Raw genomic sequence first — 13,837 nt, 5'->3', positions numbered from 1 at the left:
TCTCCAAAGAAGACAGACAGATGGCCAGTAAGCCCCTGAAAAGATCATGAATGGAATTGGCCACTGGGGAAATGCAGCTCAGAACCACAGCGGGATTTTTACTTCACCCACACTAAAATGGGTATAATCAGACAGATAATTGCAGAAAGAAGGGAGTTTAAGGTGGAATATGCTACCTTAAGAAAGGGATTACTGATTAAAATGAACAGTGTGAGAAGTGAGACCCAAGATGTAGGGGAAGGAAGGGCACTGCCTGGAACCCCACAGAACCCCATGGAACCCCACACACCACTGACTAGAATGTCAAATGCAGCCACTTTGGAAAACAGTGTAGCTGTTTCTGCAGGGTTTGACGTGCAGTTCCCCTATGACTCAGCAACTTCACTCCTAGACCAAGAGAAACAAAATCAAGGCCACGTAAAACTTGTACATGGACGTTCATGGCAGCATAATTTCACCTTCGCTGCATGACCATGGAAACAACCCAGATGGCCGCTAACTGACGAGTACATAACGTATTCACGCAGTGGAACCTTATGTGGCATCAAAAAGAAATGAGGTTCTGACACTTGCTACTTTGTGAATGAACTTGGAAGATACTATGCTAAGGGAAAGAAGCCAAACGCAAAGGGTCACATAGTGCATGATTCCTTTTATATGGAATGTGCAGATTAGATAAGTCTATAAGAGGTAGAAAATAGGTTCTTGATTGCCTGGGTTCTAGGAACTGGGAATTGAAAGGTGACAGATCACAGGGGGTGGTCTTTTGGGGGACATGAAAACATTCTAAAACTGTGACAGGTGGACAACTCTGAATGTTCTACAAGAAGCCACTGAGTGGTACATTTTAAACGAGTGAATTGTATGATATGAGAATTGTATCTCAGTAAAACTTAATGCCTTCGCTTTAAAATTAACCACCAATTACTCCTGTTTCCTAGAAATTTTAATCTGCACGTCTGGTTTGGTTTTTCCATTTCATTATATCAAAATGTAATATTTGGGCCTGATTCACTTTGGGATATAGTAATTAGTTAAGTTTGTTCTCACTTTCATGGATTGGGCTCAAACTGCTGGTTATGTGAAGTCTTAAAAAATCTGCCTTTCTATGTATCTGTGTGTTTATCTATGTAAAAACACGTTTAAATACACACAGGCAAACACAAAATGTCTATAAGAACAAACTGTCTCAGGTTTTGCAAAGCCATTAGCTTAACATAGTTCAGTGAAATTTACGTTAACTGGTTTTAGTGAGACTATTAGAAGTTCATATTGCCTGAAAATTTATCCTGATGTTTCTTTCACATCTCCATTCAGAAGAGATACTTTAAAAAGCACCTTTAGGGGTGCCTAGGTGGCTCAGTGGATTAAAGCCTCTGCCTTCCGCTCAGGTCATGATCCCAGGGTCCTGGTATCCAGCCCCACATTGGGCTCTCTGCTCAGCAGGGAGCCTGCTTCCTCCTCTCTTTCTGCCTACTTGTGGTCTCTGTCAAATAAATAAAATCTTAAAAATAAATAAATAAAAATAAAAAGCACTTTTTAAAAAAGTCGAAGTAGTAAGGCAACCTGTGGTTGCAAATGTGACATTAAGTTCCAGAACAGAAAATAGAAAGAATAGGGGCTCCTGGGTGGCTCAGTGGGTTAAGCCGCTGCCTTCGGCTCAGGTCATGATCTCAGGGTCCTGGGATCGAGTCCCGCATCGGGCTCTCTGCTCAGCGGGGAGCCTGCTTCCTCCTCTCTCTCTCTGCCTGCCTCTCTGCCTACTTGTGATCTCTATCTGTCAAATAAATAAATAAAATCTTTAAAAAAAGAAAATAGAAAGAATAATTCCTGGTAATATCTGAGAAAGGTTTTCTGTTCCATTTGTCTACTTGTATATTTGGGACCCTGTGAAGTATTTATGCAAATGAGTTCCTCCTGGTTGTAACTGCCCACCTTGGGAACATCTTTGCATTTAAATGGTGGGTTTTATTTCTGCTCTGCTCTTCCTCCCCAATCAACTCAGGCTCCCTTTTCCCTTCTTCTGGAGTGTTCTTGGGTCTGCTTGACAGTTATCAGTGCTGATACCTGGGTGACTCACCTCTGTCCTCTGAGAGCCTTTCCTTTCTTCAGAGGACCAGGAGCACAGTGGCCTGTTTCCCCACAACCTTCCTTCTCACACTGTGTTCATTTTGATTAGTTTTCTCTTTCTTAGGGTATCGTGTTCTCCACCTTTAACTCCCTTTCCTTCCTTTTCTGTTGGGAGCTTGGCTCGGTTTTTGTAGCATCCTCTGGATTCTCCATCCCCTGCCTCTCCTTGCACTTTGGTCACCCTCTCCTGGTCATCTGGACGTCGTCCCTGGCCCTTCCAAAGGGACCTCAGCAACAGGGATATGTATGAAGGTGGTGTTCTTGCAATAAGGGGACTGTAATGTTTAACAAGGAGATGACACTTCAGTGTCAATATTATAATGCTCTTAAATCCCATCTGTAAATCTTTTTCACCGCTTCCTTCTTCTCTAATTAACTCCTATTTCGCTCAGACATTCAAAATACCCTATCTAGGGGCGGGCGTCTGGGTGGCTCAATCCGTTAAGTGCCTGACTATTTCAGCTGGGGTCCTGATCTTGAGTTGTGAGACTGAGTCCAAGTCCTTCTGCTCTCAGCAGGGGGTCTGCTTGAAATTTTTCTCCCCCTCCGTCCACTCCTCCACCCTCCTTCTGCTGCCTCACACTCTCTCTCAAATACATAAACAAATCTTACTAAACAAAGATAAGCTGGGAGCCTGGGTGGCTTAGTGGGTTAAGCCTCCGCCTTTGGCTCCAGTCATGATCTCGAGGTCCTGGGATTGAGCCCCCGCATAGGGCTCTGCTCAGCAGGGAGCCTGCTTCTCCCTATCTCTTTGCCTGCCTCTCTGCCTACTTGTGGTCTCTGTCAAATAAATAAGTAAAATCTTTAAAAAAATCATCTTTCTAATGCAGTATAATTGGTTTTGTTTTATTTAATTGATAACATTGCAGTGGTATCATTTTTGTGTATAAATAAATAGTTTTTCATCAACATTATGGGCAAATAGCTTTGGTCGGTTGACCTGGTAACTTATCCGTGTGTACACTTGTGTTTGCTTATTTAAAAGATATTCCGATTGTGATGCAACGGATTCCTTATCATTTTGGATATAATTTATTTGTAAGTGAAGAACATCTTTAATGTTCATCTTAGCTTTTTCCCTTTCCAGAGCTGAAAAGTCCAGATTCCTTTCACAAGGGAATTTTTATAGTGTATTCTATTGTTAATGTATTTTCAGTCTCCAAAGTAGTAAAATGATGTATAATGTAAAGTAATTTGAAAAGCCAGAATAATGTCTTGTGGCTTTATTTTTTTAAGTCAGTGTTAAGTCCCAATCACCTTCTTTCCTAAAACTCACTTCCAAGTAAATAGTGAGTTTGAATTTATGAAAGGAAATTGAATTCCTCCAAGGAAGCCAATGAGTTCCTCCCCCCAGCCCCCACCCCAGTTATCAACACACAAACAAAAAACAAACCTCCCTACAATGAATACAGAGTTTCAGTTTTGCAAAATGAAAGAGTTGATTGCATTATAATAGATATAATATATTATTTTATATGTATTTTTAATATTTTATTTATATTAATATATAAATATATATTTGAAATGAAAGAGTTGATTGCATTATAATATATAAATTATAATTATATTTCATTTATAAGTATATTTCATAAATGAATATATTTCATAAATTATGAAATGTTTTCATATATTTCATCTAAAATAGTATATTTTATATAAAATAATTTTCACAAATTATGAACATATTTCATAAATAAATATATTTCATTTATGAAAATGAACGAGTTGATTGCATTATAAGGAGCATATAGTTAACACTCCTGTTCTCTACTCTTAAAAATGGTTAAGATGATAAACTTATGTTATTAGTTTTTTACCACAATTTTAAAAATGCTTAGGCATTAATGAAGGAGAACAAAAACAACCTTCCCTATCCTTTCCTTGATGCCTAGATTCTTCCTTGGATTCTCTCCCAGACTCTTAATATAAAATTTCAGTCATTTGACAGTGTGTATTGGAAGCGTTTAATTATTATTATATAATTCTATCATAAAGGAATAAATGCAGACTTTGCAAAGATGTCGCTTCAAGATGGCTAATTCCAGCATTTTACCTAATAGTAAAAAATCATAATGAACACGAGTGTCTAACTGTGTGGAATTGATTATGAAAATACTGGTATATTCATGCATTAAAGCAAATTCAGTCACTCAGCAATTAAACATAGCTCTACATTTGCCTACATGGAAATTCAGTTATCTTATAAATATCATATATAAATTCAGTTCTCATAAGAGAAACTAAGCAGAATCTCTACTCGAATGAATAATGTGATCCTTTTTTATTTTAAATATTTATATATGCATAAGCACATAGTGCATGTGAATTGTTTGAAAGCATGATTTAGTTATCAGTGTTGACATCTTAGATATTCCTAATATTTTGTTCCTTTGTGCTCATTCGTATTTTCAGTTATTTCTAGAATTAGATTTGTAGTGCACTTTAAACTTTGAAAGTGATTCTTAGAAGGTACATCTGAAAGACTTTATGGTTAATTAGATCAGAGAAGGATAGCGGATGGTGTCATCTATTGAAAAGAAGGAACTGTAGGTTTACCTAGGGAAATAGAATAAATTCAGTGTGGCATTTTGCTTTTAAAATGCCTCCTAGTTGAACAGTCTCTTGAATAGGTAATGTCTGTACCGTGAGAAGAGACGCGGGAACCCGAGAATGAAGATGAGGGGTTTCCTCAACAGAAGCTGTCGGTGTGAGTGGACTCGCCCTCCCGACGGCTCGTGGCGTGGAAGCTATACACGCCCTTTCCAGAAAAATACACACACGATCACAATGTTTTAGAGGTAGAATTAGGACCTTCACAGACACCCCGCCACAGGAGCTTTTCTTGAAAACATTTTCTGGTTGCAGTGAACACAGCTTAAAAATTCTTGTCACATCACATTTCTCTATGTTATACTTCGGGAAAACGAGGCCCACATAGATCACACGAGTTACTTGAGGTGGGTTTAGCTGACACACGCCCTGCATTAAAGTCCATGTCCTCTGACTCTCAGTCAAACATGATATTCCCCAATAATTATGTTTTGAGCCTGAGGGTGTATATTTTTTTAATTTTTAAATATAACACAGGGACACTTGGGTGGGTCAGTCGGTGAAGCGTCTGCCTTGGGCTTGGGTCACGATCCCGGGGTCCTGGGATGAGCCCTGCAGTTACCTTCCTGCTCAGTGGGGAGCCTGTGTCTCCTTCTGCTCCTTCCCCTGCTCCTACTAAAGAGATGAAATCTAAGAAATAAAATATAACACAACCCTGGAAATGTCACAAAACTTAGAGCAACTACTGAAAAGCAACTTTAAAGGTTTCTGTTCCAGGGGCGCCTGGGTGGCTCGCTGGGCTAAGCCTCTGCCTTCAGCTCAGGTCATGATCTCAGGGTCTTGGGATCGAGCCCCGCATCAGGCTCTCTGCTCAGCAAGAAGCCTGCTCCTCCCTTGCCTTCTGTCTGCCTCTCTGCCTACTTGTGGGGTCTCTCTCTCTCTCTCTCTCTCTCTCTCTGTCTGTCAAATAAATAAATAAATACAATCTTAAAAAAAAAAAAAAAGTTTCTGTTCCCATTGCTGTTCCTGAACTAAAACTTCCCAGTGAGATGCAGGTAGATGTCTACCTTTTCTCTAAAGTAGTTTTGTGGCCGTTGTTACTGTTGTTTTCAGTTCCATGAATTAATTTGCATTCGTACCCTTGTCTCAGTAGCCCTGGAGATTTTGGTTCCTGATCCATAAAACTCATACAGCACATGCTCCCACCTCCTACCACTCTGGGCTTGTTTCTCTTTTAATCCTGAGGGAACACTTTTGGCCAATCGAATCTGCTTTTCCATCTGACTTTCCCTAAATCTTCTCAAACGGATTGATAGGCTTTAAAGTTTTCTCTGATTGTGGGGTGAGGTGGAGTGGGGAGAAAGTGAGGGAGAGCTGACTTTTGAAGGCAGACCCTGTACACTGTCAGTTCAGCCACTCTTTTTCCTTAGATGATCGCATATTTGAGTCCTTCACGTGGACTAGCTGATGTGGAAAAACCAAGTCACGCTTCCATGTCGCGTCTTGTTTTCAGGCGCAGAGGCTGCTGGTTTTCTTAACGACTGCAAGTGGTCCTTCGTTTTCTTAACTCATGTCGTTGTTGGAAGCTGTCCTTGTAATTTCCTGTTCACGCGCAGGGTCTGTGTGCCGACCTCCAAGGGAAAGACGCTGAGTTGAAGTTTCCCTTTGCTTTCCGTGTCCTGTCCCAGGAGCAGGCGTCTTGGGTGTGCCAGTGTGATGACAACATGGTCCAGAGACTAGAGACAGACTTCAAGATGACCCTCCAGCAGCAGAGCACCCTGGAGCAGTGGGCCGCGTGGCTGGACAACGTGATGATGCAGGCGCTAAAACCCTACGAGGGAAGGCCCAGTTTTCCTAAAGCCGCCCGGCAATTCCTGCTAAAATGGTCTTTCTACAGGTACTGTCTCACTTTTTCCTGAGCTTCATGGATTGTGCATGTTCTGCAAATAGGCGTGCTTCTCAGACAGGGGAAGGAAATGAGCGGAGGGTTGGTTTGGAAACTCCCCATCGCTATTACCTTCAGCCCGCCTCGGTGATTCCAGCCTCGTGGAGTCGGACCAGCAGGTTTATGGGGACAGACCCTCTCGTTCGGGAGTCGAAGCCTCTTGCTCCCAGCCCTGGCATTCCCAGGTGGGAGGTCTCAGGCACCAGTCCAGGAGACCTATTCAGCAACAGACAGAAAAGGGCCCAGCTCCCTCCCTCTTGCAGACGTACATTATTTGGGCCTCTGTGGTGAAGACTTAACCCCACTCTCCTCCTGATCTGCTGGTGTGGGTGATTTGCGAGCTGCAGTCACTAGACCAGGAGCATCACTTTCACTTGGAAGCGTATTCCAGAAGGGAACGCTCAGGCCGCTCCCCTAAATCTGCCAGAATCAGGAACTATAGAGCGTGAACCCAGCCATCTGTGCTTTTAAGAAAGTCTTTTAAGTGATGGTAATGCAAGCTCAGAACCAACCAGTTCATTTCTTAATTTTATCAGCTACGACTGTTTTCAAACCTAGCTGCACATTAGAATTAGTGTAAAAACAATAAAAATTGTAGGAACGTCCCCCAACCCTACTGATTTGAAAATCTCGATGTGTGGATCGTAGTGATTAGGACATGAGGTCGTCAGAAATTTGGTCTTCAGAGAGCTTCCTCCTGGTGATTCTAATCCATAACCAGTTTAAGAACCAATAATCAGTAGATAGTACACTATGAATCCCTTATTGACTAAAATTGTGTATGTATGTTTCTGTCGACATGGAACCCCGGAAGAGAAAACCTTTCAGGTGACATGATATCAAGGGTCGGGATGAGTTGTTGGCTATAGGTCTGCCCTAAGGATTAAAAACAGAGCCTGCGTACATGGGCTTATATACCTTATATTCCATATATATATATAGGATGAAGCTGAGGGGTGGGGTTTCATTTCATAACACGAATAAGGTAAGTTAAGCTCTAGCTCTGCTCTGATGCTTCATTAAGTGTTAATTTCATCTTATCTAATAGTTTTCTGATGTCTAGCCCAGGGTCAAGTGAAGGAAAGCTTGCCTGCTTTGTATTACTGTCATTTTGTTTTTGTTTTGGGATTGGAATAATTCCACAGTTCTGTCTCTCCTACATCTGATACCTTTAGCCCACGGGATTTGAGAAGGGCCTTATTAAAATGCTGCCTGGCTCAGTGAGCCCCCTCGTATGCTGCAGCGAGGCCAGTGGTAGGTTTAGATGTCTGGGTGTTAACGAGATAGAAGCCGATGAGAGGTGTAGGTTTTCCCTGGATACATGGCGAAGATTTCGAAAACATTGTCACAGTGTCTCAGAGAAACTGCAGCAACAGTAGGGGTAATTGTAAGATTCAGAATTTTAATTTGGGAACATTTCTTAAGAAGATTCTGGATGTTTTCCCATTTGCCTATGACTTGATTTTTTTTTTTTTTATTCAAACATTGTCTTCTCAGCTAGTCATACAGATGGTGTATGTATTTCATGAAAGAGTGACAAAACCAAAGTTATACAAGCTGATTCTTCTAGAACCTATAAGGCCAATAGCTTCGCCAATATCAGAAAATGCAAGGTTGTGGGTTTTTTCTTTTTTCTTCCTTCTTAGTGCTTTCTTATGTTGCAAAGTCATCCTTGCCCTACTCCTTCCTGTGGGTTTTTATTTTTTTTCTATTTTTAGTTGATATCGTTTTAGAAATAAACCCCTAGAAGCCTCCATCTCCGCAGAGATCTGTTGCAAGTATCTTGAAAGGAGAGAAAATTACTTACTTGTATTTCTTGTTCTGTGCAGATATACAAACCCGGCAGATCATCCCCTGCCTGCCCTCTGTCCTTGCCTGAGTTGGGGATAATTGGCTTGTTATTATTAGACACTATTATGGTTATTATTTTCATTTCAAAAAGACTCAAAGGCAGATAGTTCAGGGCCACAGAAGGAAAAGCATATTCAGACAGATGCATACCTCCTGCTGGTAGGAAAAGTCCATAGCTTAGAAACGGAAGAGCCTTTAAAACCCAAACTGTTTTTTTACTGAGGCTTAAGAACATTTTGGTAATGAAATTGCATTCACAAACTATCAGAGAGTCCGAACTACAGAGTTGTGTGTGTGTGTGTGTGTGTGTGTGTGTGTTTTCCCCCATGGTTCTGGCATTGTAATAAGAATTTGGCAGTTCCACACACAGACCTTCGTGTTCTGAAGCCAGGTGGTCTCATAATTTCTGAAGTTCTGTGTGTACATTTCCATGCGTACAAAGAGAGAAATGGGCCGGCGGACAATCAGGACAGCAGGTGACCCACTGCTGCAGACACACTGTGCTCCAAACACGGGTCTCTCCTGGCCTAACCTGGCTTTGAATGACTACCGTTGGCTCCCTGGGAGGTGGGAAGACAATATCACCACCTTTCTTGGGCAGACCTGGAGAAGTCATGTGGGCCCTTTCTCAGCCGGTGTGTTCTGTGGTTAACAGAAGAGAACATTCCCGAGGGTCACCCAAATACTCCCTTTTTAAAGAAAAAAATATATAGTTTTGATACAGTGACTTGAAAGGGGATACAGGGAACTTAGTTTTCCTACAACTGGACGATTTATACATCTTCCAGAAAGTAATAGTTTTTTGGAGCCGACCGTCAGCACTGTTTGAAAAGAATGTGTAGGGGGTCACCGGTGCGACGCTGTCCCCTTTCTCCTTAGGAAGGTTGTGGCATATCCCCGGATGCCCAGAGTGGACCGAGTATCACTGGTTAGCGTATATGCTACAGCTTCCAGACCGTAGTTATAAAGATAAATCCACAAAGGGGTCCCTCATCTGTTATAAAATAATTAACGGGAGAACTCTGATTTTAAAAGAAGTTGAATTGGTGGTAACTTAGCAACGCCAAATCCAGTGGAGTCTGTTTTGCTACATATCCTACAGAAGTCTGAATCAGACAAAAAGTTTCCAATTAAACCGCTAATTGTGTCATTTAATACTTGGCTTGTAGGGCAAAGGCCCAACATAGAGAAGATACTGAAGGAGACATAGCATTAATCATGCAAGTCAACTGATGTTTTTCTACACCTACGACAGTAATTTCATGGCATGCTTATCAGTATCTGGTAAAAATAGCTAGGGATTGTACCGGAAGGTCAGCAGATTTCTGTTTTGTTTTGTTTTCCAGCAGATTTTGGTATTACGTGTGTATTTTGTGCTGAAATAAGTTGATTGCCTAACTGTCTAAAAGTTTCCAAAACACTTAGAATAAAACCCAAGGCCTTGTCATGGCCTACAAGACCCGACATCCAGCAGTGACCCCAGGCCCACTCTGGATTCTTCTCTCTGCTTCTTGTCTTTTTTTTTTTTTTTTTTAAGATTTTATTTATTTATTTGACACAGAGAGATCACAAGTAGGCAGAGAGACAGGCAGAGAGAGGGAGAGGGAAGCAGGCTCCCTGCTGAGCAGAGAGCCTGATGCAGGGCTCGATCCCAGGACCCTGAGATCACGACCTGAGCCGAAGGCAGCGGCTTAACCCACTGAGCCACCCAGGCGCCCTTGCTCCTTGTCTCCAAGGGCACGAGCCTCCTGGCTCTTCTTTGAATGCATCAAGCATGGCTCTGCCTTGCGTTTTTCTGTCTTGGCGTTTGCTCTCCTTTCTGCCGGGGAAGCTCCCACGTTCACAAGGCTCCCTTCAATCCAGGTTCCACTCCGTTATGTCCCCTCTTCAGAAAGAATTTACCTGACAACCTTGCTGAAAGTGCCTGCCCCCATCACTCTCTGACTGCTTTCCCTGATTTATTTTTTTCGCATAGGATTTATCATGGCCTCGCTTTATATTTTATATCTACCTGTGGTGTTTTTCCCCAGCCATTTCTCTTACTAGAGGGTGAGCTCTGTTGATACTAGAATTTCCTGTGACTCGCTCTGGAACAAGACACTGGCGCAGAGTAGGAATGCGATAATCCAGTGGACGAATGTAAATTCCCTTGGGCAAAAGCAGTGGACTCAGCAGATGTCGATAGCACTGTCAGAAGGCTACTTGGTCTGAATGCTTTTCTTAGTCATTAACACGATCTCAGGGTTTTTCCTATCTCAAGGGAAATATAAAGGCCTAAAACTTGAACTTAAAAAAATATTATATGTAATTCATCCTATATCTGTGATATTTATCTCTGCAGCAATTTACTGAATTTTTTTTTTTTATACTTGTAATGTCCTCTATTGAAATAAACATATTTTGGGGGCACTTAAGTGGCTCAGTCAGTTAAAGCTCTGCCTTCGGCTCAGGTCATGATCCCAGGGTCCTGGGTTCGAGCCCCGCTTGGGGCTCCCTGCTCAGTGAGAAGTCTGCTTCTCTCTTTGCCCCTCCCCTCTGTTCCTGCTTTCTCTCTCTCTCTGGTTTTCTCCCTCTCTCTCTCAAGTAAATAAATAAAATCTTCAAAAAAAAATTTAAATACGAAAAATTAAAAAGTAAACATTTTTTAAATGAAATCAGTGTGTGCTCACTTTAGAAAATCTGTGACATATTACAAATAACAAGGAAGGGCACCTGGCTGGCTCAGTCAGTAAAGACTGTTACTCTTGATCTGTGGGTGGTAAGTTTGAGCCCCATGTTGGGTATAGAGATTTCTTAAAAAAATAAGATAATTGCATTTTATTTTTTTAAGATTTTATTTATTTGGGAGAGAGAGAGAACACGAGTGAGGGGAGAGGCAGAAGGAAAGAATACCCAGGAAGACTCCCACTGAGCACGGAACCCAACATGGGGCTCGATCCCACAACCCATGAGGTCAGGAGCTCAGCCAAAACCAAGAGTTGGACACTTAACTAACTGCATCACCCAGGCGCTCCAAAAATGAAATCTTTTAAAAAAAAAAAAACCAAAAAAAAACTTAACAAGAAATAAACTTACATCATTCATAATTTTAATATCTGGAAAAATAACCACTGGTGAATTGTTGGGGCTTTTTTGTGGCGATATAAAATTGGAATTCAGTTGTTTACCTTAGTTTATCATCTGTATTTTTCTTTCCCTTAGCATTTTTCACTTGACATTATATCTTAAGCATTTCTTGTCATTAAACATCTTCAGAAGCATAGCTTTTTTTTTTTTTTGAAGATTTTATTTATTTATTTGACAGAGATAGAGGGACCACAAGTAGGTAGAGAGGCAGGCACAGAGAGGAGGGGAAGCAGCCTCCCTGCTGAGTAGAGAGCCCTGTGCGGCATCCATCCACGGACCCGGAGATCATGACCTGAGCCGAAGGCAGACACTTAACCCACTGAGCCACCCAGGCGCCCCCAGAAGCATAACTTTTATAATGTCCTCACAATATCCAATATCACATGTATATCTCACACGTTATTTAAACATTTACCTTTTCCCCTATTCTTAAGCATTTCGGTGGATTTTGGCATTGTGATACAATGACAAAAATAATGTAATCTTTGCATGAAATTTCCCATGTATCTTCAGACGCATTTTGGTAAAAAGGTTTGAACTTCCTGAAGTGATTAACACTGTGTTAATGAAGTATGCTAGTTCAGAGCTAATAATTTCCCATTTACTTAAGGGTAGGGTGTTTTTTTTTTTTTTTCTTTAACTACAAGACTGTTGTTCTGTTAAATAGACTCCTATATGTCTTACTTCTTTAACTTCACATAATATAGACACCTGTCTGAGTTACTACCTTTCTGTCTGGTTTTCCTTGTTTCTTTAAACTGCACAGTTTATATATGAATGAGCCATAATTCGTTTAATCAACATCAACTGATGGATATTTGGCTTTCCCTCCTAGTTTCTCAGTGGGATAAATTTGCTACAGTTAAAACTTATCTTTGCTCATTTGCATAAATTTTTGGAATTTAGAATTGGTAGGTCAAAGGTTTTCTGCATTTTTAATTTTGATAAATACTGCCAAATTTCTCTTCTAAGCAGAAGTTTCATGAATTTATACTTGTGAAAACAGTAAAGAGTTCTTTTCCCATCTTCTCTGTAACACTGGACCTCCTCCTCTCTTACAGTATGATAAATGATATTTGGTATTTTAATTGGTAATTTTTGAAATTTTGAATAAGAGTACTCATTTTTTTAACTTTTTTTAGCCATTTGTCTTCTCTGGGACATATTATAAATATTTGCTGCCTTCAATAAGTGATGCAGTTAGGAGCAAATATTCTGCCTCTTTCTGACTTTTTTTTTCAAAATTCTTTATTTCATATGATCAAGTTTGGATCAATAGAGGTAAAAATGTTATGCAACATTTTATTATTTTCATGTTGTGCTTGCTTTTGCTCTTTTAAGTAGAGGTTTCTCTGCCCTTTTAGATTTTTCCATAGAAGAATAATTGTTTAATTTCAAATATATAGAATTTTATGTTTGCTTCTAGAATTTATATGTAGAATTTTATATCCGTTTATAGAATTATAAACAGAATTTTATGTGTGTGGCATGTGAATGAAAGAATCTGTTTTTAGTAGTTCACTTACAGAGTTCTAAACTTGAGCTTTCGCTAAGGTGTTTGAGTCTAAGGAACTATTCACTAGAACTATGGTGTATGATGATGAATATATTATTATCTCTAATATATGTAGTACTAAGGTAATGGATAATTCTTTTAATTCCAATATAATTAACATACAGCATTATATTAGTTTCAGGTGTACAATATAGTGATTCAGTAATTCTGTACCTTACTCAGTGCTCACCATGATACATGTACTCATAATCCCCATCACCTAATTCACCCATGCCCCCCACTTTCCTCCCCTCTAAAAAACCATCAGTTCTCTATGGTTAAGAGTCCGCTTTTTGGTTTGTCTCTTTTTTCCTTTGTTCGTTTGTTTTGTTAAATTCCACATATGAGTGAAAATCATACGGTATTTGTCTTTCTCTAACATTTCACTTAGCATTTTAATCTCTAGATTATCCCCGTCATTGCAAATAGTAAGATTTCATTCTTTTTATGGCTGAATAATAGTCAATGTATGTATATATGACACAGCTTCTTTGTCCATTCATCTGTCGATGGGTGGACACTCGGTGCTTTTATAATTGAGCTATTGTAAGTAACGTTGTAATAAACATAGGGTGCGTATATCTTTTCGAGTTTGTGTTTTCTTTTTTTTTTTTTTTTTTTTTTTAAAGATTTTATTTATTTATTTGACAGACAGAGATCACAAGTAGGCAGAGAGGCAG

At 40.2% G+C, this 13,837-nt stretch overlaps 1 protein-coding gene across 4 annotated transcripts in view; it reads left to right on the top strand.

Moving 5' to 3' along the window:
• RFX3 (regulatory factor X3) overlaps window positions 1–13,837 on the top strand; it is a 282,021-nt gene that overhangs the window by 246,458 nt on the left and 21,726 nt on the right. For all 4 annotated transcript variants that reach the window (XM_044265973.1, XM_044265970.1, XM_044265972.1 and 1 more), the window contains one exon: window positions 6,369–6,577. In XM_044265973.1, coding sequence (XP_044121908.1) covers window positions 6,369–6,577 — 209 coding nt within the window. The remainder of the gene's footprint in view (window positions 1–6,368; window positions 6,578–13,837) is intronic.

Source organism: Neovison vison, chromosome 9 (assembly GCF_020171115.1).
Source record: "Neovison vison isolate M4711 chromosome 9, ASM_NN_V1, whole genome shotgun sequence".
NCBI classification, from domain to species: domain Eukaryota; kingdom Metazoa; phylum Chordata; class Mammalia; order Carnivora; family Mustelidae; genus Neogale; species Neogale vison.
The sequence above is the reverse complement of the archived record's forward strand: the minus strand, read 5'-3'. Positions and strand labels throughout refer to the sequence as shown.